Raw genomic sequence first — 26,960 nt, 5'->3', positions numbered from 1 at the left:
GTTCTGTACCACTCCTCTAGGTATGGCAGGAGGAAAATATCGTTCATTTTAATCCATGTCAAAGCAGTGAATGAAAGAGCAACAGATGAAATTGTAATGGTGGTATACGTCCTGTAGTAAGACTTCCATCCTTAAAACACCAGAGTAACAAAGGTTATTCACTTGCTTCACTTTTGGCAAAAGTTGCAGCTGGCAAGGTAGGAAACTATCATTTTAAACAACGCTGTTGTGAACGTTGTGGATGAGATTTGACACCCTATGGGAAGTAGTATGACCCTGCATTGATGTTTTACTTGATGCTTGGTTAGTTTGTACTTCTTTTTTTCAATGACTTGAAATATAATTAAGAAGAAAATGTTTGAATTAGCACAAAGCAAATTGCCTAGCTTTTATAAAGTATCCTTAGTAGGGAGTAATTATTAACAGGTATTTCTTCCCTTTACAATTTTTTAGAGTATAATATTTATTTAGTTAGAGTTTTACCCTAATATGTCCTCTATTGGTAACTCAACACTTTTATTTATTTTTTGATAAGAATTTGAGAGAATGTCAGATCAGAAGTTGTGTAATAATTTTAGAGATATGTCTTAATCTTTATGGTTTATTTTCTACAACCAACTGTGTATCATGCAGTCTCTTAATAATTGTCTGATACTTGATTTCCTGAGCTTTTGTTTCTGTCATTACTTACAAGCAACAATAGTAGCAATATCAGTAACATCGATCATCTTATATTTGTGTAGGTTTTCCAATTTTTCAAGGACTTCTGTATATTTATGTGATTTAATCCCCCAAATAACTCTTAGGTAGGCAGAGCAGATGCTGCTGTCGCCATTATTTTATATTTGAAAGTGAGTGAACCTTAGCAGTTGGGAAACTGGCATATCTCAAATAACTTCTAAAGTGCTACAGCTAGGAATTGAATTCAGAACTTTGGTTTTTATAATCTTTAATCACTGGACTTTTAAAATAGTGACTTTGTTGTTATTTTTTCCTGTTGATTACTGAAAATTTGTTTACCAAACATGAGAGCAGAAGCTATTATTTTAATTTGAGATTTATGATTTTTGATGGTCAGTTATTTTCCTTTGTTTCATAGCTTGGTACAATTTTAAAATTTCATTTGTTTGTTTTAATTATCTAATTTTACGTATTTAGGAAAAGTCATCTAACGTTAAGAATGAAAATGCAGGCAGCACCCGCAAATCTGAAAATCTTCGAGGCTGTGATTTACTTCAAGAGGTTTCAGTTACTATTCGAAGATTTAAGAAAACTTCAATTTCTAAGGAAAGGTAATGTCATTTTATTCTGCTATTCTCAAATGAATAAAAGTAAAAATCATAATACATACACAAATTTGAAAATCTGACTTTTACCTGAAAATTTTGTTTTGTTTTCAATTCTCTTAAGAAGTGATAATCTCAGGGGCTGGAGTTGTGGCTCAGTGGTAGAGCACTGGCCTAGCATATCCGAGGCACTGGGTTCGATCCTCGGTACCACATAAAAATAACTAGAACTAAAAAAAATTTAAAAACCACACCAAAAAAAAAACAAACAACTGATAATCTCAGTGCTAGCATAGTTGTATTTTTACTTCATTCTTTTATCTCTGGTGTCTATACAGTGTTTTTTTTTTTTTTCACTGTGCTTGGGATTGAACCTAGGGCCTTGTGCTTGCAAGGCAAGCACTTTACCACTGAGCTATATCCCCAGCACTATACAGTGTTTGTTATGTACCAGGAATAGATAAGGAAGGAAATGAACTTGATTTGAATTTATGCTCGTTCTTTTGTCATATTATATGACATTATTGTAATCTATATTTCTTTTAAAACTATTTATAAAAGAAGTAATATATATATATATATATATATATATATATATATGCTAATTTTAAAATTCCCCACCTCTCCTAGTGGTGGAGATCAGATCTTACACATGCTAGGAAAGTATTCTACCACTGTTCCACATTCCTATCCCCCAATTTTTTTTTTTCTTTTTTAATTCTGATAGTCATGATTTAAATGAAACCTAATGCTGGGTACAGTGGTGCATATGTATAATTGCAGCTACTCAACAGGTTGAGGCAAGAGGTTCACAAGTTTGGAGCAGCCTGGTCAACTTAGCCAAAACCTTGTCTCAAAATAAAATAGAAAGGGCTGGCATATGTGAGATCCTGGGTTACAATCACCAATACTGCAAAGATAGGTAAATAAAGGGGAACATTACATGACCAACAAACACATCATTGCTTTAGTTTAATTGTTCTATTTGTTGTGTTAATATATTTTTTGGTAATATATTTTTTTCTTTCTCATAGAGTGCAACGATGTGCTATGTTACAGTTTTCTGAATTTCATGAGAAGCTTCTAAACACCCTTTGCAGAAAAGCCAGTGATAGCCAAATCACTGAACATGCCCAAAGCCTTGTGTTGGATACTCTCTGTTGGTTAGCTGGAGTGCATTCAAATGGACCAGGAAGGTTAATAATTATGATTTTGTTTACCATTGATGCTTCCCCTTTGTATGTTTTGATTCAGAGTTCAGGATGAGTCTAAATGTTTTCTATTGTTTTGCAGCTCAAAGGAAGGAAATGAGAGCCTACTTTCAAAAACACGAAAATGTCTTTCAGACATTGTACGCGTTTGCTTCTTTGAGGCAGGACGAAGTATAGCCCATAAGTGTGCCCGATTTCTAGCTTTGTGCATTAGGTTGGTGTTTTTTGTTTTTGTTTTGTTTTTAGGTTGGTGTGTTTTTTAAGTTGAAAGCATTTTTGTAGGTGCACTTGCAGTTTGGTGACTGATACCTTGTCTGTATTGTAATTTGATCTTTAGTGAGTGTATGTATGACCTAGAACTTCAAAGTTGATGAGGTTTACTATTTATTAAAAATTATTATGATTTTTTTGTTCTTTAAACATTTTTAAAATTTGTTTCTAATTAGTTATACATGACAGTAGAATGCATTTTGATGATGAGGTTTGATACCCTTAGAAAGAATTTTAGGTTCTTAGGGCAAATTGCCTGTGTTTTAAATAAGTCTATTAATGAAGAAATCTGCTAACCTTCACTGTTATTAGTAGTGGTTGGGAGAATTTAATAAGAGGAACATTTGTCTCATTTTTACCCCTAATTCTTCCTGGTTGTCTTTTTTTCTTCACCTGTAGCCTATTCCTTTTCATTTTTGAGTAAAAAATTTTTACTCAAAATTTTTGATTTTTTTTTTTTTTTTTTTTTTTTTTTAAGACATTGTGCAGATCAGTTATTGTAAATCCAGAAACTTAAACTAATGGGCATTATCAACTGTACTTGCTTGTTAGCCCATTTTAGTAAAGGTAGTGGTTTAATAGACCCTGAGTATAATCCGTCCTTGCTATCTTGCTGTATGTTTGTAGGGTGTAAGGCAGGTTTTTCTTCTAATCAGGATGAATAATTTTAAAGATTTTTTAAATACTATTCTAGATTTAGGGTTGATTTTAAACCATGAATATTGTCTTTGAAATTCTTCTTTTTAAAAATTTTCAGTAATGGCAAATGTGACCCATGTCAACCAGGATTTGGATCTGTTCTGTTGAAGGCTTTACTTGATAATATGTCATTTTTGCCAGCAGCAGCAACTGGTGGTATGTAAAATTAGTTTAACCACAGATAGCTATAATCAGAGGGACTATCTTAGTAATTGTTTTATCTGTATACTCCCTTTTTTCCCTTTATCTTATCTGTCTTTTTTAGGCATTGATACTTGCGGTTGGGTGGGCATATACTCTGTTTGATACTATTCCAAGGAAAAGTTTAGTTGAACAATAAATACCATTTCATTTCAATTTATACATTTTTCTGTACTTCTTTAAAAGTGTCTTGAGCCAGGCGTGGTGGTGCAACTTGGAGCCTGAGGCAGGAGGATTGCAAGTTTAAGGCCAGCCTCATTAATTTAGAGAGACCCTAAGCAACTTAATGAAACCCTGTCTCAACACAAAGGGGGGATGGGGAGGGAGATGGGGTTTATTGGTTAATCGCCCTGGGTTCAATCCTTAGTATTAGGGAAAAAAACAAAGATAGTGTCTTGAGGCAGTAGAGGTAGGATGCTTAAATTCTGATGTGTACTTAGTCATCTAAAAATTTATAAAAGAATATTAAAATGTACCTGGACATTTTTTAAACCACTTGGTCTGTATCTAATTGGCGGTGCAGAATAACTATGTTCCATTCACTTGCTAAAGTGTGCTGTCTGAAGCTAATTGCTATTCAGTGGTTTTAAAGATTTTTGTATGAAGAAGCAACATTTTAGGAAGGTTGGCTTAGAGGACCTGTAGTCTCCAGTTATCCAGCTATTCTGAAATGTACCTCTGAGTCATATCACATTGTAATCCTAAGTGCCTAGGTTGACTTGATATTAATCTAAAAAATTCTTAGTGTAGAACTGTGCCACATATTGGGCCATGGTGTGGGGGTTAATTTTGTCTGTTTTCTCTTGATCTATTCAAAGAGTTCATTTTTCTTTGTAAATTGTCCTTAAAGATTTTCTTTCAGAAAAAAGGAGGTATCATTCTATCAAAAGGAGGTATACTGATAAATATGTAACCTGAAGTTCTCTCTGTTAGAGAAAAAGGAGAAAAAAGAAACATGTCATTGTTATTGTTTTCAGGTTCTGTCTATTGGTATTTTGTTCTGCTGAATTATGTTAAAGATGAAGATTTAGCTGGGTGCAGTACAGCTTGTGCATCTCTACTTACTGCTGTGTCCAGACAGTTACAGGACAGGCTGACACCAATGGAAGCTTTACTTCAAACAAGGTATTTTAATATAGAATGCTTAATAAGGATCCTTTCTAGGAATGAGTCTACCTTTGCATAGAATTGTTACATAGTATATATGCTTAAGATGCTATTTTCTGGCAAAATAGGTTTAATTTATGGTTTACCATTTTTCAAATGATAATAGCCTAAGGTCTCCCCCCTTCTCTGAAATTGAGATTTCTTGCAGATTCAGAGGGCTTATTGTATTTAATACTTAATGGAATGCCTTGCTAACGGAAAAAGCATTTAAAGTGATCTGTTTTTCTATTTTTACAACTTGATGGATTTTTTTTTGTAAAATAATTTGTTATCCTTAACTAGTATTTTTCCATCTACTATTTATGTTTCCAGAACTTCAACATAGTGAATTAAGAAATTCCAAAGGCTAGATTTGAATTCTTTTCTGATCTTCAGTTTCTGAAGTAAAGGTATTCCTTCATTTGTAGCAAATTATCTAATCTTTTTGAGATTAGAAATCATTTTGATGAAACTTTCTATAATGCCTTTATACTTTCTACTCATCATAGTGATTAAAGGGTATAAAACAGTGTCTGATAGTTCTTCCCTGCCTTCCTCTGCAAGTGATGGCCTTATTACATTAGCTGCCAAATTATTGAATCATATCCTGAGTCTCTGGACAATGTCTTTAGGAGTGTAGGTTTCTGAGAACAGAATTAGATTCAGTGGATTAGTTAAATCTGGTAGTTGCTCCCTCTGCTTAGTACTTCAGACTGCTGTTATAAACAAAGTAAATAGGTAATTTCTTAATTAAATGGTTGACAAGAAAATTGTTTGTACTTTCCCCCCCAGATATGGATTATATAGCTCACCATTTGATCCAGTCCTTTTGATTTGGAGATGAGTGGCTCCTCTTGTAAAAATGTGTACAACAGCAGCATGGTGTCCAAATCAGATGAAATTGATTTATCAGATGTCCTTTCAGGTAGTGACTCTTTATTAAAGAATTTCTACAATGTTGTATCTTGGGTTTAAGTTGCCATCTGACTTAATACGTGGTAGTTATTATGCCTTTGTTTTAGAACATTAAAATTCTTAAGAAATTAGCATCTGTGAATCAGTAAAATTGCAATAATTTCTTGCTTTTCCCCTTCCCCTCTCAAAGAAAACAACCCCCCCCACACACAAAATCAGTGAAGGTTGAATATCCCTAATCCAAAAATCCAAAATCTGAAATGCTCTAAAATTAGATATATTCATCTTGGAAATTTTATATTCCCAAATCCAAAAACTCCAAAATTTGAAACACTTCTGGTCTGAGCATTTCCCCTAAGGGAACCTTAGATGTATATTAATGTTACCTAATATATTTAGCTATATATCAGCATTGAAGGAGTTGTGATTTTATTTCTTTGTTTTTGTTTTTACTTGTATGTCAACACAATTTTAATGTTCATACTTATTTTTAAATTTGATTTTTTTTATTGTAAACAAATGGGATACATGTTGTTTCTCTGTACATGGAGTCAAGGCATACCATTTGTGTGATCATAAGTTTACATAGGGTAATGTTGTTTGATTCATTCTTTTTTTTTTCCCTTCCCCCCCACCCCTCCCACCCCTCTTTTCCCTCTATACAGTCCTTCCTTCCTCCATTCTTACCACCCTCCTTTCCCTAACCTAAACCTAACCCTAACCCTAATGCTAACCCCTCCCACCCCCCATTATATGTCCTCATATGCTTATCAGCGAGATTATTCGTCCTTTAGTTTTTTGAGATTGGCTTATCTCAGCATGATATTCTCCAATTTTATCCATTTGCCTGCAAATGCCATAATTTTATCATTCTTCATGGCAGAGTAATATTCCACTGTATATATATGCCACAGTTTCTTTATCCATTCATCAACTGAAGGGCATCTACGTTGGTTCCACAATCTGGCTATGGTGAATTGAGCAGCAATGAACATTGATGTGGCTGTATCTCTGTAGTATGCTGATTTTAAGTCCTTTGGGTATAGGCCAAGGAGTTAAATTTGATATATGTGTTGTAACCTTGAGAATTTTATTTACTGTTCCTTTGCTGTCTATAATGTCAATTAGAATCATTTTAGAAATATAAAATTAAGATATACTTACTGTAATAAGTAAAGATGCAGAAAAAAAAATTTTTTTTACATTTGGTGTCACTATCCTAACTTAAGCTTTGTAGATAATACATGTATTCTATGTATTTCTGAAGAATCTACTTTTATGTTTGTGTAAAGTTATATAAAATTTTCAGGTGCTGGAACGTGGTGTTATTTTCATAGATAAAGCAGTGACCATGTAATTTTTTAATCTTTTTCTATATAATGCACTTATTCTATTTGTTGTTAATAAACTGTCTTTAATAAACATTAAGATAATTGTCACATTAAATATAAGTAAATTTTAGGAGGTCATCTTAGTTTTGTTTATTGCAATTAAATTATTAATTGTGGAAACGGAAAATAGAAAAATCACATGTAGAAATATAAATAAAATGTGAAATTCTCAACTACAGCCTTTTAACCCTCCAGTATATTGTTGTTTACTAGATGTTAGGTATGTGGACTTATTTCCTACACACATTTGTTAAAATTTTTAAAGGAAGCGATTATACTATACACATTAGTCTGCCAGTTTTGTTTCTTTTCCTTTTTTGTCCTTGATACTGCAAATTGAACCCAGGGCACTCTGTTGCTGAGCTACCTCCCCAGTCTCCCCCCTGCACGCTTGTGCCCCTTAATTTTGGGGGGCAGAGTCTTGCTAAATTGCCCACACTGGCCTGGAACTTGTAATCCTCCTGCTTTACCTTCCCGAGTTACTGGGATTACAAGCTTGCACCATCGCACCCGGTAGTCATTTTGTTTTTTAAGGAATTATATTGCCCTGAGTATTTATGTTATCACCTCTGTTTGATGACTTAGGCTATGATTTCCTTATGCCTATCTCATCATCATCCGCATTCTCTATCCAAGTGAGAAATCAATTCGGCCATTGCTAATTACAGTTGGAACTTGGAGGATAGTTTAAAATGTCAATGAAGAGGAGATCCCTTAGGGTAAGACTATATGGTGAAGACCATAGGCTCAGTCATGCTCTCTGTAAGTTTGCAGATACAGCCATACTCAGTAAAGAATACCCAGGAGACTTAGAAATGATGTGTCTCTACATAAATGTCTCCTCATCTTTCTTCATCATTTGAACTTCAGCTGCCCTCCTTTTCTCAACTAATGCCCTTAGTGACCCAAGACAGATTGTCATTCTTGATAACCTCTTTCTTATCTTCCACATTGAGACTGTTAGCAGGTCCTACCTATTTTTTGAGCAATGTGTATTTCAGTTCTCTTTACTGCCTTACCTATCGTGATTGATAGGATTACAGTCCATAGTATATTCATCCTGAACCTGGACTGCAGTAATAGCTTTTGAACTAGTCTTCCTTCATGCATTTTGACTTACTTCAATACATTCTCTACATTGCAGTGAGTGCAGTCTTTTCTGAATGCAAACCAATTGCTTAATCTCTGTCCTTAAACTCTGAAGTTCAACATCTCTAATACAGCATATAAAAAAACTTATATAACTTGACTTTCTTTCCCTTACCATATAATTATTTTGCCATTGGCCCCTTTAATCCTGAGAATATGGCCCATAGACCCCCTTAGGGTTCCTAACATCCTAAAAGGGGTTCTAGGATTAGAATTATTTCCTGTAATAGTAGTACAATGTTGTTTGCCTTTTTACTATATAACATTTGTATTAATTGTGCAAATGCTTGTTTTCACTATACACTTGAAATAAAAATAAACCACATTGATTTATGAATACACACAATAAATAAAATAAACTGTTAAGTTTGAACTCATGATTATATGTTTTTTAAATATTTGCTGATGAAATGGGAATATACACAAAGCACTTCTCTGTGCCAAAGTACTAATTTGTGCAGTTGTTTGAGTTATAATTGAACGAATTGCTTATTTGCAAGCAAGGTTGATAGGCAAACCATGTTCATCCAGACTGGATTATTTGGTAGATATTTTATAAAAAATGATTGAAAGTAGCTTGTCACTTTGGGGAAAAATTATATTATTTCTTGCCAATCTTAAACATAGAACTTTTAAGGTAAAAATTAGGATTTTTGGAGAACATGTATCTTCCACAATGAGCTTGACAGCAGTCAACACATAAAAGTCTTTACTGATGGGATATAATGATGTTAGTATTACTTTCTAGTATTATAAAATAAATGTTAGCACTTCAAAGATTTGTATATAATCTTAAATCATTATTTCCCAAATAATCCTTGCATGTGATATTTCATTATTGTATATAGGTAAAAGATTCCTTAAAGTATGCAGTATACCAATTGAGTTTTTTTTTTTGGGGGGGGGGGAAGTAACAGGGTTTGAATCCAGGGGCTCTTAACCACTGAGCCATATCCTCAACCCTTTATTATATTTTATTTAGAGATAGGATCTTGCTTATGACTTTCACTAAGTTGCTGAGGCTGGCTTTGAACTTGAGATCCTCCTGTCTCAGCTTCCTGAGCCCCTGGGTTTATAGGCATGTGCTACTGCACCCGGCTACCAGTTGATTTTAATGAAACAGTTTCAGAAGTTCATGGTTAAGGGGCTGGAGTTGGGACCCAGTTGTAGAGCATTTGCCTAACATGTGAGGTGCAGGGTTTGATTCTCAGCACCACATATAAATAAATAAAGATCCATTAACAACTGAAAAAATATATGTATATTAAAAAAACAAGTAGTTCATGGTTAAGTGTTCAGATACCACATCATAACTAATTTTTAGGAAAACTGCTACCTGTCAGACATTTTCATATACAAGGCTATTAATATACTCCTTTTTCAGCTACAAATTTGTGTTGGACCAGATTTTTTCAGATTCTTCTCTCCAAATGACATACACCTTCACATTGAATAATGAAGCAGATGGGAGAATCCAACTAGTCTCTGATTAGCCAGATTATAAGAGATTGACATTTAATTGTTTTAGAAAATGATTATTTTAAAAATCAAAACATTCTATTTCTTTTAAAAGAGTGTCTAATGGATTTATTAACTGAATTATAATTTCTTGATTTCAAAATTTCTAATGTAAATATTATATATTCAACCAATATAAGTGAAAATCATTTCGAGTTCTTAATATTTTACATATATGTAAAGAATCAGCATTGAGAATTGTTCCTCTATATTTTTTAGTTCCTCAGGGATTCCATGTTTCTTTGTACTGTAGGAATTTTCACTCATGTTCCTTCTGCCTGGCCTCTTCTACTCTAAGGGAATAAATACATAGCGATCTATTATTTTTTTTCCCCACAAATCTTATTAATTCATCAGGGCAACATTTTGTTACCTATTAAATAAAATTGATCTCCCCTTGACTTAGTCATTTAAGTTTTTAAAAAATTTTTCTTAAGGAAAACATTTAAACTTTTAAATGTATAGCTACTTGCTAAATACCTTGTAACCCCTAATATGGAATATAAGTTTAGTAAAGAGCCATCTTATCCCTTTTTACTCATCTTATCTGAGGTTGTGTGCAGTAAACTTTTTATTTATTTATTTTTTTAGTGGTATTGGGTATTAAATCCCAGGGCAGTCTACCACTGAGCTATATCCGTAGCCCTTTTTCTTGATAATAGCCATTCTAATTGGAGTTAGATGAAATCTTAGGGTGATTTGCATTTCTCTCATTACTAGGCACGATGAGCCTTTCATATATTCGTTGATCACCTGTATATGTTCTGTGAAGTGTCTGCCCAGTTCCTTAGCCCCTTTATTTATTAGGTTCTTTGTATTTTTGGTGTGAAGTTTTTTAAGTTCTTTATAAACTTTGGAGATTAGTGCTCTGTTTGAAGTGTGTCTGGAAAAGATTTTCTCCCACTCTGTAGGCTCTCTTTTCACATTATTGGTTGTTTCCTGTGCTGAGAAAAAACTTTCTAGTTTGAATCTATCCCATTTATTGATTCTTGCTTTTATTTCTTGCACTATGGGTGTCTTGTTAAGGAAGTCTGGTCCTAAGCCAACATGATGGAGATTTGGGCCCACTCTTTCTTGTTTGGTGAAGGGTCTTGGCTTAATTCCTAGATCCTTGATCCATTTGAGTTGAGTTTTGTACAGGGTGAGAGATAGGGGATTAATTTCATTTTACTGTATATGGATTTCCAGTTTTGCCAGCACCATTTGTTGAAGAGTCTATCTTTTCTCCATTGTAAGTTTTTGGTACCTTTGTCTAGTGTGAGATAACTGTATTTATGTGGCTATATCTCCATGTCTTCTATCCTGTACCATTGGTCTACCTGTCTATTTTGGTGCCACCTAGCTCTTTTTAATTTTATTTTGAGACAGAGTTTCACAGAGTTGCTGAGGCTAGCCTCAGACTTGTGATCCTCCTGCCTCATCCTCTTCAGTTGCTGGGATTACAGGTGCACAATACCATGCTGAACTTGCAATAAATGTTTGTTTCTTAAATAATTCTGCTTTAAGGATTAGTATTCTACAAAATTCATAAATCAGTGAAAATAATACTTGCTCTCCTGAGCCATACATACAGTCATTGTGAACTCTTTTGTATTCTTTCTCCTTTAGTCTTCTTGTTATGGTTTCTTTGTTCATCTAGTTAGGACCACTATTTTTTTTTTAATTACTTATGTAAACTTTAAGTATCTTTATGAATAGAAAGCAGTATACCTCAAGATATGTGTTGTTCTTATTTTGAAATGTTTCTGTAATCTTTTTTTCACTTAGTTGACAACTTAGCCTGTATTCTCATATGTTTACCATATTGTGTGATAACCAATTTCAGAAGCTGGCGTATTATTATTTTTCTGTAATTAACATGTAAATCACTTTTTGCTGAATGTCCGTTTCAGTGCTGATAGAAAAATATCCCTAATGTTTCTTATTACTGTGAATGGATGCTACATTGCTTTTATGGCAAGCAATCTAGTATCTCCTTTTGTCAACTTTCTTAATACCACATTCATTGCTTGGGCTCTATGTAAGGGTTTTATGTTTATATATGTTTTAATTTGTATAAAGTTTGAAACTTTAATTACTCATTTGATTTGCCTTTTCAAGATTATCTTTGCATACTGTAAGACTTCTCTCTTTCTGTACTAGGAAATGGAAAGGTCAGTAGTTGCACAGCTGCTGAGGGTAGTTTCACATCTCTCACTGGACTTCTAGAAGTTGAACCCCTGCACTTTACTTGTGTGTCAACTAGTGATGGAACCAGAATAGAAAGGGATGATGCAAGTACGTTTACTGGTATATACCTTCTTTTTTTATATATTTTATGGAGTGATAAACAAAAAAATGATAGTAAGTATTTAAATATCTATGCGTAATACATGCAATTTTGCTATCATTGTAAGTAGATACTTACGGGAGAGACATTTTAGGGAAAAATTGTAAGTAATTTCATAATCTTAGTTGATTTCTAGGTTTTTCCTCCCTACCAGTAGAGCACTGTCTTAAATCCTTTTGTTTTTATATGTGCATTTTTAGAAACTCTTTAATTTGGAAAATGTCACCCATAATGGAAATAGAATAGTAAAATAGCCATGTTTCCATTACCAAGCTTCGACAATCAATAAATGATTGCCAGTCTTGTTTTGCGTACACTGTGGCAGATAATGTTCTTTCTTTCATTTAAAGTTAATAATATATTTGGCAATGTCTTTGATGAACAAAAAGACAGTACTGTTTTTCCAACTAGTTTAAAGTAACTCTGGATATTTGCAACACTATTTGAGTATGTTAAATATGTGATGCTGTTGATGTTTTAAATAAATATCTTCACTATAAATTAAATTTTTGACTATCAGTAGAAACTTCCTTCAGCCATAGTTTCATAACTTACAAAATGAGATTATAATAGCACCTAATACATATTACAATAGAAACTAATACTTTGTATAATTAATATCTATTTCTTAGCTGTTGCAGAGATTTAATAAGTTTATGTTAAGTTCTTTGCTCTTGACATTGGTTTTGGCTTCACATAACCCTTGGTTCAAATCTCAGTTCTGCCACTTTCAGCTTTACAGGGTAACTTCCCCAATCCATTCTTCACTTAAACAGCTAAAAAATGAATCATGACATCTACCCATTAGATTGTTCATCTGTTGAATGTGGTAACTCATTGGAAGTGTGTCTTTTGGTAGTGTACACTAAATATTTTCTTTTATTACAGTAGTTATCCTTACCCAATGTAACTTTCTAGTAAAGTCTTGTTATTGGGCTGGGGTTGTGTCTCAGTGGCAGAGTGCTTCCCTAGCACATGTGAGGCACTGGGTTAAGTAAAGGTATTGTGTCCATCTATAACTAAAAATATTTTTATATAAGATCTGTTACAATATAAGTATTACTGATATTATTAAACTTGACCTCTTCCTCTTGTTTTATGCTGACAAGTTGTGAAATTAAATTTTTATCTCAGCTTTTTTCAAACTATTCATAAATATTGAATGGAAAAAGGTTCATTTGTAATGTATTTTTGAATTCATATTGAGTATGCATTTGAATACGCATTGAAAAGAAATTCAAAGAAATTTCTTCACTTGTAAGATTTCCTAGAGTCTTTATTGATGAGTATCAAATAGTAAATAGTGTGTACTAGGTTTGACAGTGTGTGCGACACTCTATTTGAGTGTTCTTGTGGAGCATATATTAGGAAACATTTACGTATTTTGTGCAAGCCTGTTCTCTTCTTAGATGGTGCTTTCAAATGAGGAAATTGTCATCTGTCTTTTTAAATAATGATCTTAAAATTGAAGGCTTTTGAGCTTTTTTTGGGAAGTGGAAAGTTGTACATTGTTGTGAGAAAAGTTAATAAAGCAATTTTAAGTTTATCTCATGTTCAAGTTATATGACTTACTCTCATTTTTAATGGTCATTTTAATAAAATAAAGTTCTTCTATACCAAAGATATTTGTAAACTAAAAAGTAATTTGTCTTCAGTTTTCTTTGCTTTGTGATCATTCCTGGGTCTACTTACTAGAATTTAAATACCAATATTATCAGTACTGTACCTGTGCCATTAAGATTTTCTCATTTATGCTCCCTTTTTAAAAAATGAATACTTTTTAAAAATTGACTATATATAGTTTAGTATGACTGTTTCTCTGTGAAACTTTTCTTCATCCTGGTCTCTTTGTTTTTGTTTTCCCCTTGTCTTATGCCAGTGAGTTCCTTCGGGGTTACTCCTGCAGTAGGTGGACTATCATCTGGGACAGTTGGGGAAGCCTCGACAGCCCTGAGTTCAGCAGCCCAGGTAGCTTTGCAGTCTCTCTCTCATGCAATGGCTTCAGCCGAGCAACAGCTACAGGTGCTGCAAGAGAAACAGCAGCAGCTTTTGAAGCTTCAGCAACAGGTTGGAGACTATTTGGCTTTTGTTCATGCTGTCTCTAAACTTCAAAAGCCGAAAAGTACTTTAAAATTGACCATTATTTTCATAACGAAAAGTAGGTTGCCTGATCCTGATCTAATAATTTTCAACAAAAAAATTGAGGTAAATTTTTTGTAGCATTAAATTTGTTAAAATTATATGAATGCCTTTTATTTAATACATATTTGAAGGAATATAATTGGTTTAAGTAAAATACATTGTTTAAACACTCTCGATCAAACATTACAGTTATTAGTTACTCTGTAGAGAAGAGAACCTAAAACAACATTTTAAAGACCATTTAAATTAATGTGACTTAAAATTTCAACAATAATGGTATTTGTGATCTAAATGCAGCCTGTGACAATTCCCTGTAACAAATTGTGTCAGATTCGTCCACATGAGAATCAGCTTCTTGTTAATGTTTTGAGCAGAACTTTCTTTCCTTGTTTACATTTAATTGTTCTGCTTGCTGTTCATGTTCACTTTGAGAAAGTTCTAGTTCTCAGATACACAGGAAATTTTATATTCAGTATTTTAAGAAGTATACAAAGCAGTGTTCCATTTACGTAGACCAGTGTTGGTTCATGTTTGTGTAACTAGGATCTACTTAATCATGTTTATGTTTATAAATTTATATCCATGTAGTAGTCCCAACAATTTAGGTAGGCAGGATTAGTCTATATGTGTTGCTTTTACTTCTTTTACAGAAAGCAAAGCTGGAAGCCAAGTTACATCAGACAACAGCAGCAGCAGCTGCAGCAGCCTCAGCAGCCTCAGCAGTAGGTCCTGTTCACAACTCTGTGCCTTCCAACCCAGTGGCTGCCCCTGGATTCTTCATTCATCCATCTGATGTTATTCCACCCACTCCAAAAACAACACCTCTTTTTATGACTCCACCACTCACTCCACCCAATGAAGCAGTTTCCGTTGTGATTAATGCCGAACTTGCACAGCTTTTCCCAGGCTCAGTCATTGATCCCCCAACAGTCAATCTGGCTGCACATAACAAAAATTCCAACAAGTCCAGAATGGTAAATCATGTTTTAAATAGGTGTTGGCTTAGACATTTAAACATATTTGGAAGTATACTTTTAACTTTAGAAGGCAAAACTTTATTATATGAACTCAATATATTAGATTATTTTCTTTAATAAAATATAACAATATACATCAGGAAATGAGACTTGTTAATATTATGGTTAATAGTTTTTATAGAGCAAGAGTAATGTCAATATAGAGTTATACTTTTTTCTCTTCTAGAATCCACTTGGTTCTGGTCTAGCCCTTGCAATTTCTCATGCTTCACATTTTCTTCAGCCTCCACCTCACCAGTCCATTATTATAGAGCGAATGCATTCAGGTAATCTTTGACTTTCTTGAAGTATTTTTTCTGCCTACTCTGTTGGCCCTTTTGTTACTTATTGTTATCCATTTTGATTTTTCATTGCAAATAAATCACATTTGCTCTTGGTTAAGTACATTTAACCAATAATAAGCACTATATAAAAGTTTCAAGCTTTGTGCTTACCAATGGAAGAGTGCTGTTGAGTAGATCTGATAATTCTGTTTGCACAGTGAGTGTGATCTATACCAGACTCTTGCTTGTTGAAGTATGATTGACATAAATATATGCCTCCATTGTAATTTTCAGTTACCATACTCTAGAAATTACGTTTCAAGGAATATTCCTAAAACTAGCATTCTTGTAGCGAAACTGTCTTTTGAGAAGAGGTGACAGAACTGCTACTTACATACTAAGTAAGGTTAATAAATACTTCATGGTCTCTGGATTGTTTAAATCGGATCTAAACTTGTCTTATGTTTGTACACTGGAGACTTATGGTAAGAACTGAATAGTTCTTTTCCATTAGATCATATTTCTGAATAAACTAAGTAATTTTAACATAATCATACAACTTTTAGTTCTGCACTTTAGCAGAACTTAGCAAAATACTTAGAGGGAAGACAGGGAGATAAGAGTGTTAACTGTAGCACTTTTCATTATAAATATGAATAATTAAGCCATATTTGCTTTATTGCAACAGGTTTTTCCTCTTTGGAAGCTGGAGTTTGAAGTCTCAAAATAAGTCTTATGGTGTTTTCTGTCAAACTTATTATTTTTGGTAGTATCATTAGTGTTGATAACGTAAAGAATGAAAGCTTTTTCTTCTTTAATCTTAGGAGATGTGAGGAGTTGCTTATACTTCAGTTTGTTTTTTTTATCCATTCAAGTGACCATTGCACATAAGCCCCTTGAATAGGAGAACTGTATTCTTTGTTGTTTAATAATTTTTATGTTTGAGAAAGTGTTGGTAATTGATCATTTTCTTTTTTAAAAGAACTCCATTGAGAAAAACACCATTCCTAAATGTTTTAGTTCTTTCTTTTCCTTCATTGTAAAATGTAGCTGGTAAGTCTATTTAGCTTTCCAAAAAAAAATGTAAAAGAAAATGCATTATATTATTAAGGATCTGCCATCCATTTCACCAATTAAACTTGTCCTTGTGTTATATGAGATGAGAAATGCAAATCTTCTGTTTCTTCATCTACTTCAACTGGTATTGACTTGAAGGGACAGTGATGTCTGTATATTGGAGGAAAACATTGTTTGAGATGAACTGCCTGTTTTCCTTGGCAAGTCATCTTTTTAAGAGTTTGACTACATATAATTCCAGCTACACTTTCACTTTACATATTAAACCTAATAAAATATTCATCTCATAAGAAGTTGAACAAGGCTTAAGAAGACTAACGTTGCTTTGTACATCTTGGTATCTTTTTTTGTGAAATTAAAGGAAAAAAAATCCATTAATTGAAAGGAAAGCAGAATGGAACGTTACAGTATTAACATATATACTACATTGCTGATTTAAATTTTTAAACTGTTTTATTGATCAATTAATTTACAGTAGTGGGGATAGAACCAAGGGTCTTGTGCTTGCTAGACTAGTGTTCTACTGAAGAGCTGCAGCCTGAGGCCCAATTTCAGTGTTTTAAATCAAGGTTATATGTACAGTTGATTTCTTTCATAGTAAATCTTACTCTTATAATTTTGGGGGAGTTCAAAACTAAAATAGGGGCTTCAGAAAATCTTTGAATGAGACACAATGAAACTAATTTTACTTATTTTTGTTTGCTTTTCTTTATAGTTTTATTAAATTGATTTGTATGTTAAGATGAATGCTTCAGACTATTTCTGAGTGTTACTGTTTTTTCATAGGAGCCAGGAGATTTGTGACCTTGGATTTTGGAAGACCTATACTTTTGACAGATGTATTGATTCCTACTTGTGGAGACTTGGCCTCCTTATCAATTGACATTTGGACGTTAGGAGAAGAAGTGGATGGAAGGCGATTGGTAGTGGCAACTGATATAAGCACTCATTCACTAATTCTTCATGACCTAATACCACCTCCTGTGTGCAGATTCATGAAGGTAAAGATAGTAAATTTATGTTTTCCACTTCTAACAAATGCTAAAACATATAGTTAAAAAGTATAACTGTATCTTTTATTTATGTACGTGTGTGTATGTTTATTTTTGTGATACCGGGGATTAAACCTCGGACCTCAAATGTGCTAGGCAATGACTTATCCACTGAGCTATGTCTCCAGCCATTTTTATTTTTATTTTTACTTTTGAGACAGGATTTTGCTAAGTTTCCCTGACTGGCCTTGAAACTGCAATCCTCCTACCTCTACCTCCTGAGTAGCTGGGATTATAGTCATTTGCCTGGCGTCTTTTAAAATATTTAGCCCCCTTCTCTTCAAACTGATTGATAAGTGCATGTATTTTTTATAATTTTTCATTTTAGATAACTGTCATTGGGCGCTATGGAAGTACAAATGCCAGAGCCAAAATCCCTTTAGGATTTTACTACGGTCATACCTATATCTTGCCTTGGGAAAGTGAACTTAAGTTAATGCATGATCCTCTAAGGGGAGAGGGAGAATCTGCAAACCAGCCAGACATTGACCAACATTTAGCAATGATGGTTGCTTTACAAGAGGATATACAGTGCAGGTGAGGAGAACATAGCAAACATACTGTAATCTTATTCAAACTGCATATTTTATGTCTTGCTTGTATTTCTGCCAAAAAATGTCTTTTTATAGGTGTATAGAAAAGAACAAAAGGAAACAGGACATTAGTGTTTTGCAGAAATACTCAAATTAACCATGAAAATATTGTGATTAAATAATTGACTCCATTTGTTCATACTTACCAATGGAGTAGTTCTTTTAATAGTTGTGTTTTAACATATTTTTGAGGTTTAATTTTTACTGTGTACATGTATAAATCAAGAAAACATTGCAGGAATTATTTTGTTCATTTATTTTTACTTATAGATATAACTTAGCTTGTCATCGTCTGGAAACTCTTTGCAAAGTATCGATCTTCCTCCTCTCAACAGTGCTAACAATGCACAGTACTTTTTGCGAAAACCGGACAAGGCAGTCGAGGAAGATAGTAGAGTTTTTTCTGCTTATCAGGATTGTATTCAGCTACAGCTTCAACTAAATTTGGCTCATAATGCAGTGCAGAGGCTCAAAGTAGCTATAGGTGCAAGTCGGAAGACATTGAATGAAACATCAAACCCAGAAGATTTAATTCAGATGTCTTCCACAGAACAGTTACGTACTATCATCAGATATTTATTGGACACTTTGCTCAGCCTTCTTCATTCTTCCAATGGTTTGTATTTGACTCATGTATTTTAAAGGCTGGGAATATGTTTGATGTAATTTTGTTGCATGTTTTAGGAAATATGTTTAATTTGAGTATTTATGAAATGTCTGTTTAGATTCACCCATTTGTTTTCCCCCTTTTAAAATTGCTTTTGCTTTGCAGTGCTGGGGATTGAACCTAAGGCCTTGCATATGCTGGGCAAGTGCTCTTCCACTGAGCTACATGCTCAACCCCACTTAATTTAATTTTTCTTATTTGAATTTTTGATGAGTTTTTTTGGTTTCTGTTGTTGTACATGCATTGAGTTATTGGCAAACTATTATTACTTAAAATTCAATTGTGAAAAATTTCATAAAATTGCTAATCTAATATAGAACTGTTGTTTTCTAGCCAGGAACTGTTTTTTTTTTTTTTGACATTATATAACACACACACACACACACACACACACACACACACACACACACTCACACACTCACACTCACACTCTCTCTCAAACCCCCCCCCCCCCCCCCCCCAGTGTAGCGGTCTGGTAAACCCAAATGCAAGCCTAGAAATACAATTGACTTAGGTGCTATTTGTTCTCCTCTCCAAATATTAAGAATTAAGTTCTATATATAAGGAGTAAATAAATAGCAAAGTAAATAGAATATAATTTTCTGCTGTTTGCTAGTAAAGAAGAAAGCATGTGTAGGTATGCTGATTTTTATATTACACCATTTACTTAATTAGGGAATTGTGCTGTTTTCTCTCTTATAATAGGTCATTCTGTTCCTGCAGTTTGCAGAGCACATTTCATGCCCAGGCCTGTGAAGAGCTCTTTAAACACTTGTGCATTAGTGGAACCCCAAAGATACGGTTACACACTGGTCTTCTCCTTGTTCAACTGTGTGGTGGTGAAAGATGGTGGGGTCAATTTCTTTCCAATGTTCTTCAGGAATTGTACAATTCAGAACAACTTCTCATCTTTCCCCAGGATAGGTAGGTCAGAAAAGTTTGGTTTTATTTGTTCTTAGTGATTTGTAATTCTGACTTTCATTTGTCAGATTTTGAAAGCTTATTTATGTGGATACCAGGTGTATAGAGAAGGAAGCAGGTCTAGTCAGGGTTTTGGGATTACCCAGTGAAAGATACCAGTAAGGTAGTATAATGAAGATTATAGTGATATAACTAGACTACACTCTTGGTTTTTTTTTTTTTTTTTTCCTCACTTGAACCTGTGGCATTTATAGATCTAAGTATTTCCTATCATCTTATGATACTTCATATAGTAGACAAAGTTAACTGGTTCTAAGTGTTTTATTTCTCATGAATAATGTTATAAAATATAACCAGTAACTAGGAAGAAAGCTCATTTTAACATATATATTCAGGTTTAAGTTAGAAAGTTTTTGCTTGTTTTCTGCTTCATTGGAGATTGAACCTGAGGGCACTCTACCATTGAGCTATGTATTTTGTCCATTTTATTTTATTTATTTTTTTACCCCCTTTTTTTTTTTTTTTTTCATTTTGGGATAGAATCTCAGTAAGTTGTTGAGGCTGGCCTTGACCTTGGTGATTCTATTGCCTCAGCCTCTGAGGTCCTGAGATTACAGGCATGCACCATTGTGCCTGGCGGATGAAATAGGTTTTAAGAAACAAATGTTGTTAGTATTCTTTTAGATTTTACTGTAAATTATTTTTTAAATTGAACAATTAATTGCAAGTGCTGTCATTATTCTTTTTTTTTTGGTACCAGGAATTGAATGCAGTGTTGCATAACCCTTGAGCCACATCCCCAGCTGTTTTTATATTTTATTTAGAGACAGGATCTTGCTGAGTTGCTAAGTGCTTCCCTAATCTGCTGAGGCAGGCTGTTGATCCTCCTGCCTCAACCTTCCAAATTACTGGGATTACAGGCATATGCCACCATGCTGGCCTATCATCATTCCATTACATTGAAATGTGAATTATTTTTTAAATGGAACAATCATATTGGTTCTCACTGAGTATTCTCTTTGTATCTCTTTTGTAGGGTTTTCATGCTACTTTCCTGTATTGGTCAAAGATCACTTAGTAATAGTGGAGTATTGGAAAGCTTACTTAATCTCTTGGATAATTTATTGTCACCTCTTCATCCAGAGTTACCCATGCATAGGAGGAAAGAAGGTATTAAAATAAAGTCTCTATCGTTATTAAAAATATAAGGTTCCTATAAATATGCTTTTTAAAGGTATTTATTATGAAATATTTTAATATCCATTGTAGCACACTTTTAATATTTTTTATAATGTAGACTTTTTGGAATGAGTCATCCTCTTGTGATTGACTACCAAATAATTATTACTTTAGAAATCTGTTACCTTTTCATTATTTGATCTTTGAACTTCAAAATGGTTAAAATGGTTGTAATTTTTTTTTTTTAATACTGTCATCACTAAAATCAAACTCTCATAAAGTTTAAGCTTCACAAAGGTACAATTGTTCTTCTGGTTAATGATGAGTTTTATAAATAAAAATTATTTTAGGAATAAAATTTTAGAACATAGTTTGGTATATTATACGAATTATAAATTGAGTCAGATGTTTTATTTCAGTTTCCTGTGTCCCTTATACTTTGTTATTTGACTTGATAAACTATTTGGTGGATTCAGGTCAGACGTAACTTTCATACCAGGAAACACCTGTCCTTTATTAGATTTGATGTTCTATTTGATTTATGGCTACAGGTTTCTGACTTAGGGAACTATTATATATAAATATTAGTGTATTAGTAATGATATGATATGTTCTGCCTTTTAAAATGTTTTATTTCATTTATGTTATCTGATTTCATTAGGACTCTTATATTCACCTGAATTTTTACCCTCCCCCCATCTCTGTTTAGGAGTGCTAGATATTCCAATGATCAGTTGGGTTGTTATGCTGGTGTCCAGGTTGCTGGATTATGTGGCAACTGTTGAAGATGAAGCAGCAGCTGCAAAGAAACCTTTGAATGGTAAAGACAGGGAGAGGTTTCTGACAGGTATCAGAAGTTTATAATAATATGTTGGTGGGGATTTTGAGTGACTCTGCAGTTGTTCCAGAACTGGCTATTGAACTGGAAATACCAGATGTATGTAATTTATGTAACTCTATCAGGAACCTATTTAAAGACAGAATTTAAATTTGATGGAAAAGTTTCTTTGGGCATGACTTACTTTCTAATTATAACCATGTGTTTCACAAAGTTTCCCCCCCCATGCTCCTTTAAACATTTTATAATAACATACATAAAAGTGAGGCATGAAAGGAAAATTTGTCAAGAGATCTGACAAATTTTTTTAATAAATTTTATTTTAGTATAATATGTCATTCTATTTACCATTATGGAGTTCTGTTAGTTAATTACAAATGACTTTTATGCTTAGATTCAGAAATTCCCATTATTAAAAAAAATGTATAATCTTTGTTTATAGGTTTGAGGCACAAAATAATTCAAAAATTCAAGAAAATCAAACTTTAAGAACAAATGTTTTCTTTCCCTTATTCTGGCTAACAAATTCTTATCAAGATTTTGAGATAATTAAATAATATGTAAATTCAGACATTAAGGACCATAAATTTTGGACATCTCCATATTTTCAGTATATTAGAAAGTTCCCTTAAGATTTTTTTTTTTTTTTTTTTTTTTTGCAATGCTGGGGATCGAACCCAGGGCCTTGTGCTTGCTAGGCAAGCACTCTACCAACTGAGCTATATCCCCAGCCCAAGATATTTTATATTTGAGTTAATTATTTGTGACGCATATTATGTTTTTGCTTTATATTGATTTTAAAAAATAGTGTATGTCTGTAGGCCAGTTTACTCATTGATGGACACAGAGATTAAAAAATACAACTTAAGTAAATATAACTACAATATAAAGTTGGAATATCATATAATATAGTATTGAAAGTCTTTGTGTTATTTATATTGTTCTAAATGGAAACATTAGTAGAAGTGTATCTTAGGGTTAGAATAATTTTAACTAATACTTGATAGGTGAATAGTAGAGAAGAATAAAAGATGTTTTTATGCTAAACAAACATAGTAAAGAATTAGAGATGGGTAAAGTGTGTTATTGGGGCTGAATTGAACCAGTGAATGCCAGAGAATAGTCTGGACACATTGTAAAATTGAGGATGGATGTAGCAACACAGCCTGCTGTATTTTTTTTTTTTTTTTTTAAACTGTCATTTTGGCAGTCATTAAGCAAATGTTGAGCACCCATTTTTAGTCTCTGCACAGAAGCGTATGTATTTTGAGTATTTATTGTTAGATCTTAGTGACATCATCAAAGCTGTGTTGTACACATACCAACCTTAACCATTGTGGAGGAATGTGGCAGTTATTGTAAAGGAAACCCAAACCAGAACTTTGCTCTTAACATCATTTGTGGTTTAGGTTATCATAGTGATAATCATTGAATCTTTTTTCAGATCATCTAAGGATGACTATAATGGTTTCCTTAATTTTTCTTAAAATTGCTTTGTCATCTTTATTCATTTGTAATTGTGTTTTGTGTTTTTTTTTGGGTATGAAAGGTACTTTTAAACCACACTTAACAGAATTATTAATAGGCCTTTTCCTTCCCCTCTAGGTAACCAGTGGAGCTTTATTAACAATAATCTGCACACTCAGAGTTTAAATAGGTCTTCCAAGGGCAGCAGTAGCCTTGATAGATTATATTCCAGAAAAATCAGAAAACAGCTTGTTCATCATAAGCAGGTAACAGTCAATATGTTTTGTTATTTTAATGTTTGAGAGAATTATCATTTTGCAGGATGCATAAGGCAGATATGCCATCAAATCTTAGTTATGATATTTAACAAACTACATAACTTAGGGAGATTTAATATTCTGGAAACCTTATTTGTAAAATGGCAACAGATCGTTGGTGATGTTCTTTAAACTGTTTACTTCTTTACTGTCTATTACTACCCTCTGAATGAGTTTACTGTTATGGTTTGTATATAAGGTATCCCCTAAAAGCTCCTGTGTTAATGCAAGAATGTTCAGAGGTAAAGTGATTGAGTTGTGAGAGCTGTAACCTAATCACTACATCTGGGTTTAAATGGCTGTGTGGTAACTTCAGGCACGTGCGGTGTGGCTAGAGGACGTAGGCCACTGGTAGCATGTCCTGGAAGTGCATCTTCTATGCAGCACCTCTGCCCTTCCTTGCTGATGTGAGTGGAGCAACCTCTCTCTGCCATACCCTTCCCCCATTATGTTCTGTCTCACCTAGGGCCACAGCAATGGAGTTAGCCATCTGTGGACTGAGACCTTTCATACTTACTGTGAACCCAAATAAACTTTTCCTCCCCTAAATTGTTCTTGTCTGGTATTTTGATCACACTGGTGCAAAACCTGACTGAAGTAGTTAGCATTATCTTTTTTGCCTAGTTAAAAGGTATCCTTCCATTTTTTTTTCCCCTTAGTCCTATCTATTTTCTGTGCTTCCAATAGAAAGTTATTTTCAGAAACAATCCTGAGCATATCATTCCTTCCTTAAATTCTTGGTGCAATGCAGTTGACCTTTGGATGAAAGACAAGCTACTTCACATGGCTTTAGAGCAACTGCCTTCTGCTTCTCTCTTTCTTTTTTTAATGGTGGTACTGGGGAATGAACCTAGGGTCCTCTACCATCAAGTTACATCCCCAACCCTCTTTTATTTTACAAATGTATCCATTTTCTTATTGATGAAATTTTAGTTTTTGGATTATTTTTTCATGGGTTCTTTTGAAATAAACACAAATAGGACATACATATTCTTTTTTCTGCTTCATGTATGCATGCACACATACACACTCTCTTGCTTTCATTCTCTTTCACAGAAAAATCATGTTATTAGAATGAACTTTTATTTTAGGACACCCTGTGAATCATATATTTATAGAAATGAGCTACGTTAATTACATAAATTTAGAAATAAAGTCTATTCATCGTGAATTTCTGTCATAGAAAGTGGACTTAACAATTGATGTGTTTCCTTTGAGCCAATACAGTAATATAAGTACTGTTTTTTTTTGCGGGGGAGGTGGTACTGAAAATTGAACCCAGGGTCTTATGCATGCTGAGCAAGACCTCTACACCTGCTGTGTAGTCCTGAACTTTTATTTGAAACAGGGTCTCACTAAGTTGCCCAGGCTAACCTTGAACTTGCCATCCTTTTGCCTCAGCCTCCTGAGTAGCTGAGATTATAGTCATGCACCACCATGTGCAACTCATATAATTACTTCTTTCAAAAAGACTTTTTTTGGGGAGGGGTTCTGAGGTTGGAGTTCAGTGGTAGAGTATATCCTTACCATGTTCAAGAACCAGGGTTTGAGTCCTAGCAAAAAAAAAAAAAAAAGTGTGGGGGGAGACTCTTAAAAATTTTGTCAGTTGAGTTGAGATTTGATGAGACTTTGAAATGAAAAGTCTTTGATCAGGCATGTTTGTAAAAGTTTTGGGCTCTTTTTAAAAAATTGAACTGGCACTAAGTAGTTCTCTTTTTCTCTTATATGATTTTCATCTCTGAGCTACCTTGATCTTTTCCAAGAAATGAAGCATTTTCAACTCCTTTTTAAGACTCCTCCCCTTTTTTTCTTTCACTTTTGGGCATTATTGGGGATTGAACTTAGGGCTTTGTGCAGGCTAGGCAAGTGCTTTCTCTCTGTACTATGTCCCTGTTCCCTTTGCAAGACTGCTAACTAATTTGAAGTCCATCCAGAATCAAGAAGTTTATTGGGCATTTTCTGTCGATGAATGCTTTGCTTAATTTAGGATATGAAATTGGAAAACAAAACCTAGAATATAACCCAATTGGTCTACTTCTTGTGATTTTTCTTTCTTTATTATGAAGTTTAATATTTGGTTGGCAAAATTAAAACAGGTCAATGAGAAGTAATTGTTGTTAGTGGAGTGTTATTTCTCTTGATTTTGATGGTTGTGTTGCAATTTGCTGAAGAATATTTTGTTTTTAGAAAGTAAACACTAAAAATTCAGGTGAGTTGGCATCATTTGCCTACTTATTCTCAAGTAGTTTTGAAAAAAACAAGTGTTTTTATGTAATAATTAACAGCATGGTTGTTTAAAATAAATTTAAAATATTTTCTTGATTATAATTATTGAATATGTTTGTAGAACTTTTGAAACTTCTGAATATACTAAATTGTAGTAATTCTCAGTTTAGTATTATTGAGTTGATTTTTAAAATTACATGTGCAAGCTAGTTTTAACTTAGGAATATTTTTCTTCATCTTGGGAGGTAATAGCCAAGTGGATTTTTCTTTGTAATATAATATTAGTATCTTTTTCCTGACACCATAAAAAAGTGTCAATAGTAGAGATTTAGGAAGTGTTCTTGGAGAAAATAAGGTTATTAAGTTCTTGACTATGTTGTTAATTTATAATTATGACTGTATCTTCCTGCTGATCTTCTATTTAAAGTAATTGCGTATGTTATATGGGGAAGTCATTCAACAAATTGTAAGCTCGTAGTATCTAGAAAATTTTTTACTTGTCTTGTGTATTTCTTCATTGCTAAAGACTATTGAATTGCAGGGTTTAGTGATTGGGGAGATTGTGTACAAGTGAGATGATAGTTTTGTTGTTGTTGTTGTTGTTGTTGTTATAGATGGACACAGTACCTTTATTTTTACTTATTTACTTATACCTAGTGCTGAGGATCGAATCCAGTGCCTCACATGGCTAGGCAAGCACTCTACCACTGAACTACAACCTCAGTCAGAGATGGTAGAGTTCTAAAAGGACAATATTCCAAACCTGGTGTTTGGAACTATTCAGTATTGACTGCCATGATAGAAATAAGAATTGTACACACAGACACACAGAAATGAGCATAAGTGAAACTTAACAAAATATAAGTAAGATTGGTGAATTATATCAATGTCAATACATGTTGTGATATTATGCTGTAGTGTTGTAGAATGTCTTCATTAAGGGAAATTGGTGAAATGTACTATTTCTTAAAGTGGGATATGAATCTACAATTATTTGAATTTAAAAAAGTCCTGAGCTCTCTTAGGCAATAAAATTATTTTCCCCATGTATTAAAAATATTTTTTC

At 33.4% G+C, this 26,960-nt stretch overlaps 1 protein-coding gene across 1 annotated transcript in view; it reads left to right on the top strand.

Moving 5' to 3' along the window:
• The window catches only part of Birc6 (baculoviral IAP repeat containing 6), a 212,846-nt gene that overhangs the window by 74,652 nt on the left and 111,234 nt on the right, over positions 1-26,960 (top strand). Inside the window, 23 exon segments of the mRNA XM_047521886.1 lie at positions 21-47; positions 50-88; positions 91-197; positions 1,159-1,292; positions 2,321-2,482; positions 2,580-2,711; positions 3,525-3,622; positions 4,645-4,792; positions 5,606-5,637; positions 5,640-5,738; positions 11,929-12,075; positions 13,995-14,182; positions 14,908-15,231; positions 15,461-15,560; positions 17,421-17,635; positions 18,015-18,223; positions 18,550-18,578; positions 18,581-18,895; positions 19,652-19,666; positions 19,669-19,870; positions 20,904-21,037; positions 21,756-21,893; positions 23,490-23,617. Of these exon segments, the coding sequence (XP_047377842.1) occupies positions 21-47; positions 50-88; positions 91-197; positions 1,159-1,292; positions 2,321-2,482; positions 2,580-2,711; positions 3,525-3,622; positions 4,645-4,792; positions 5,606-5,637; positions 5,640-5,738; positions 11,929-12,075; positions 13,995-14,182; positions 14,908-15,231; positions 15,461-15,560; positions 17,421-17,635; positions 18,015-18,223; positions 18,550-18,578; positions 18,581-18,895; positions 19,652-19,666; positions 19,669-19,870; positions 20,904-21,037; positions 21,756-21,893; positions 23,490-23,617 (3,122 nt within the window).

The sequence above is a fragment of the Sciurus carolinensis genome, chromosome 13, assembly GCF_902686445.1.
Source record: "Sciurus carolinensis chromosome 13, mSciCar1.2, whole genome shotgun sequence".
NCBI lineage: Eukaryota > Metazoa > Chordata > Mammalia > Rodentia > Sciuridae > Sciurus > Sciurus carolinensis.
Note: the sequence above shows the minus strand (reverse complement) of the source record. Positions and strands in the feature narration are given on the sequence as shown.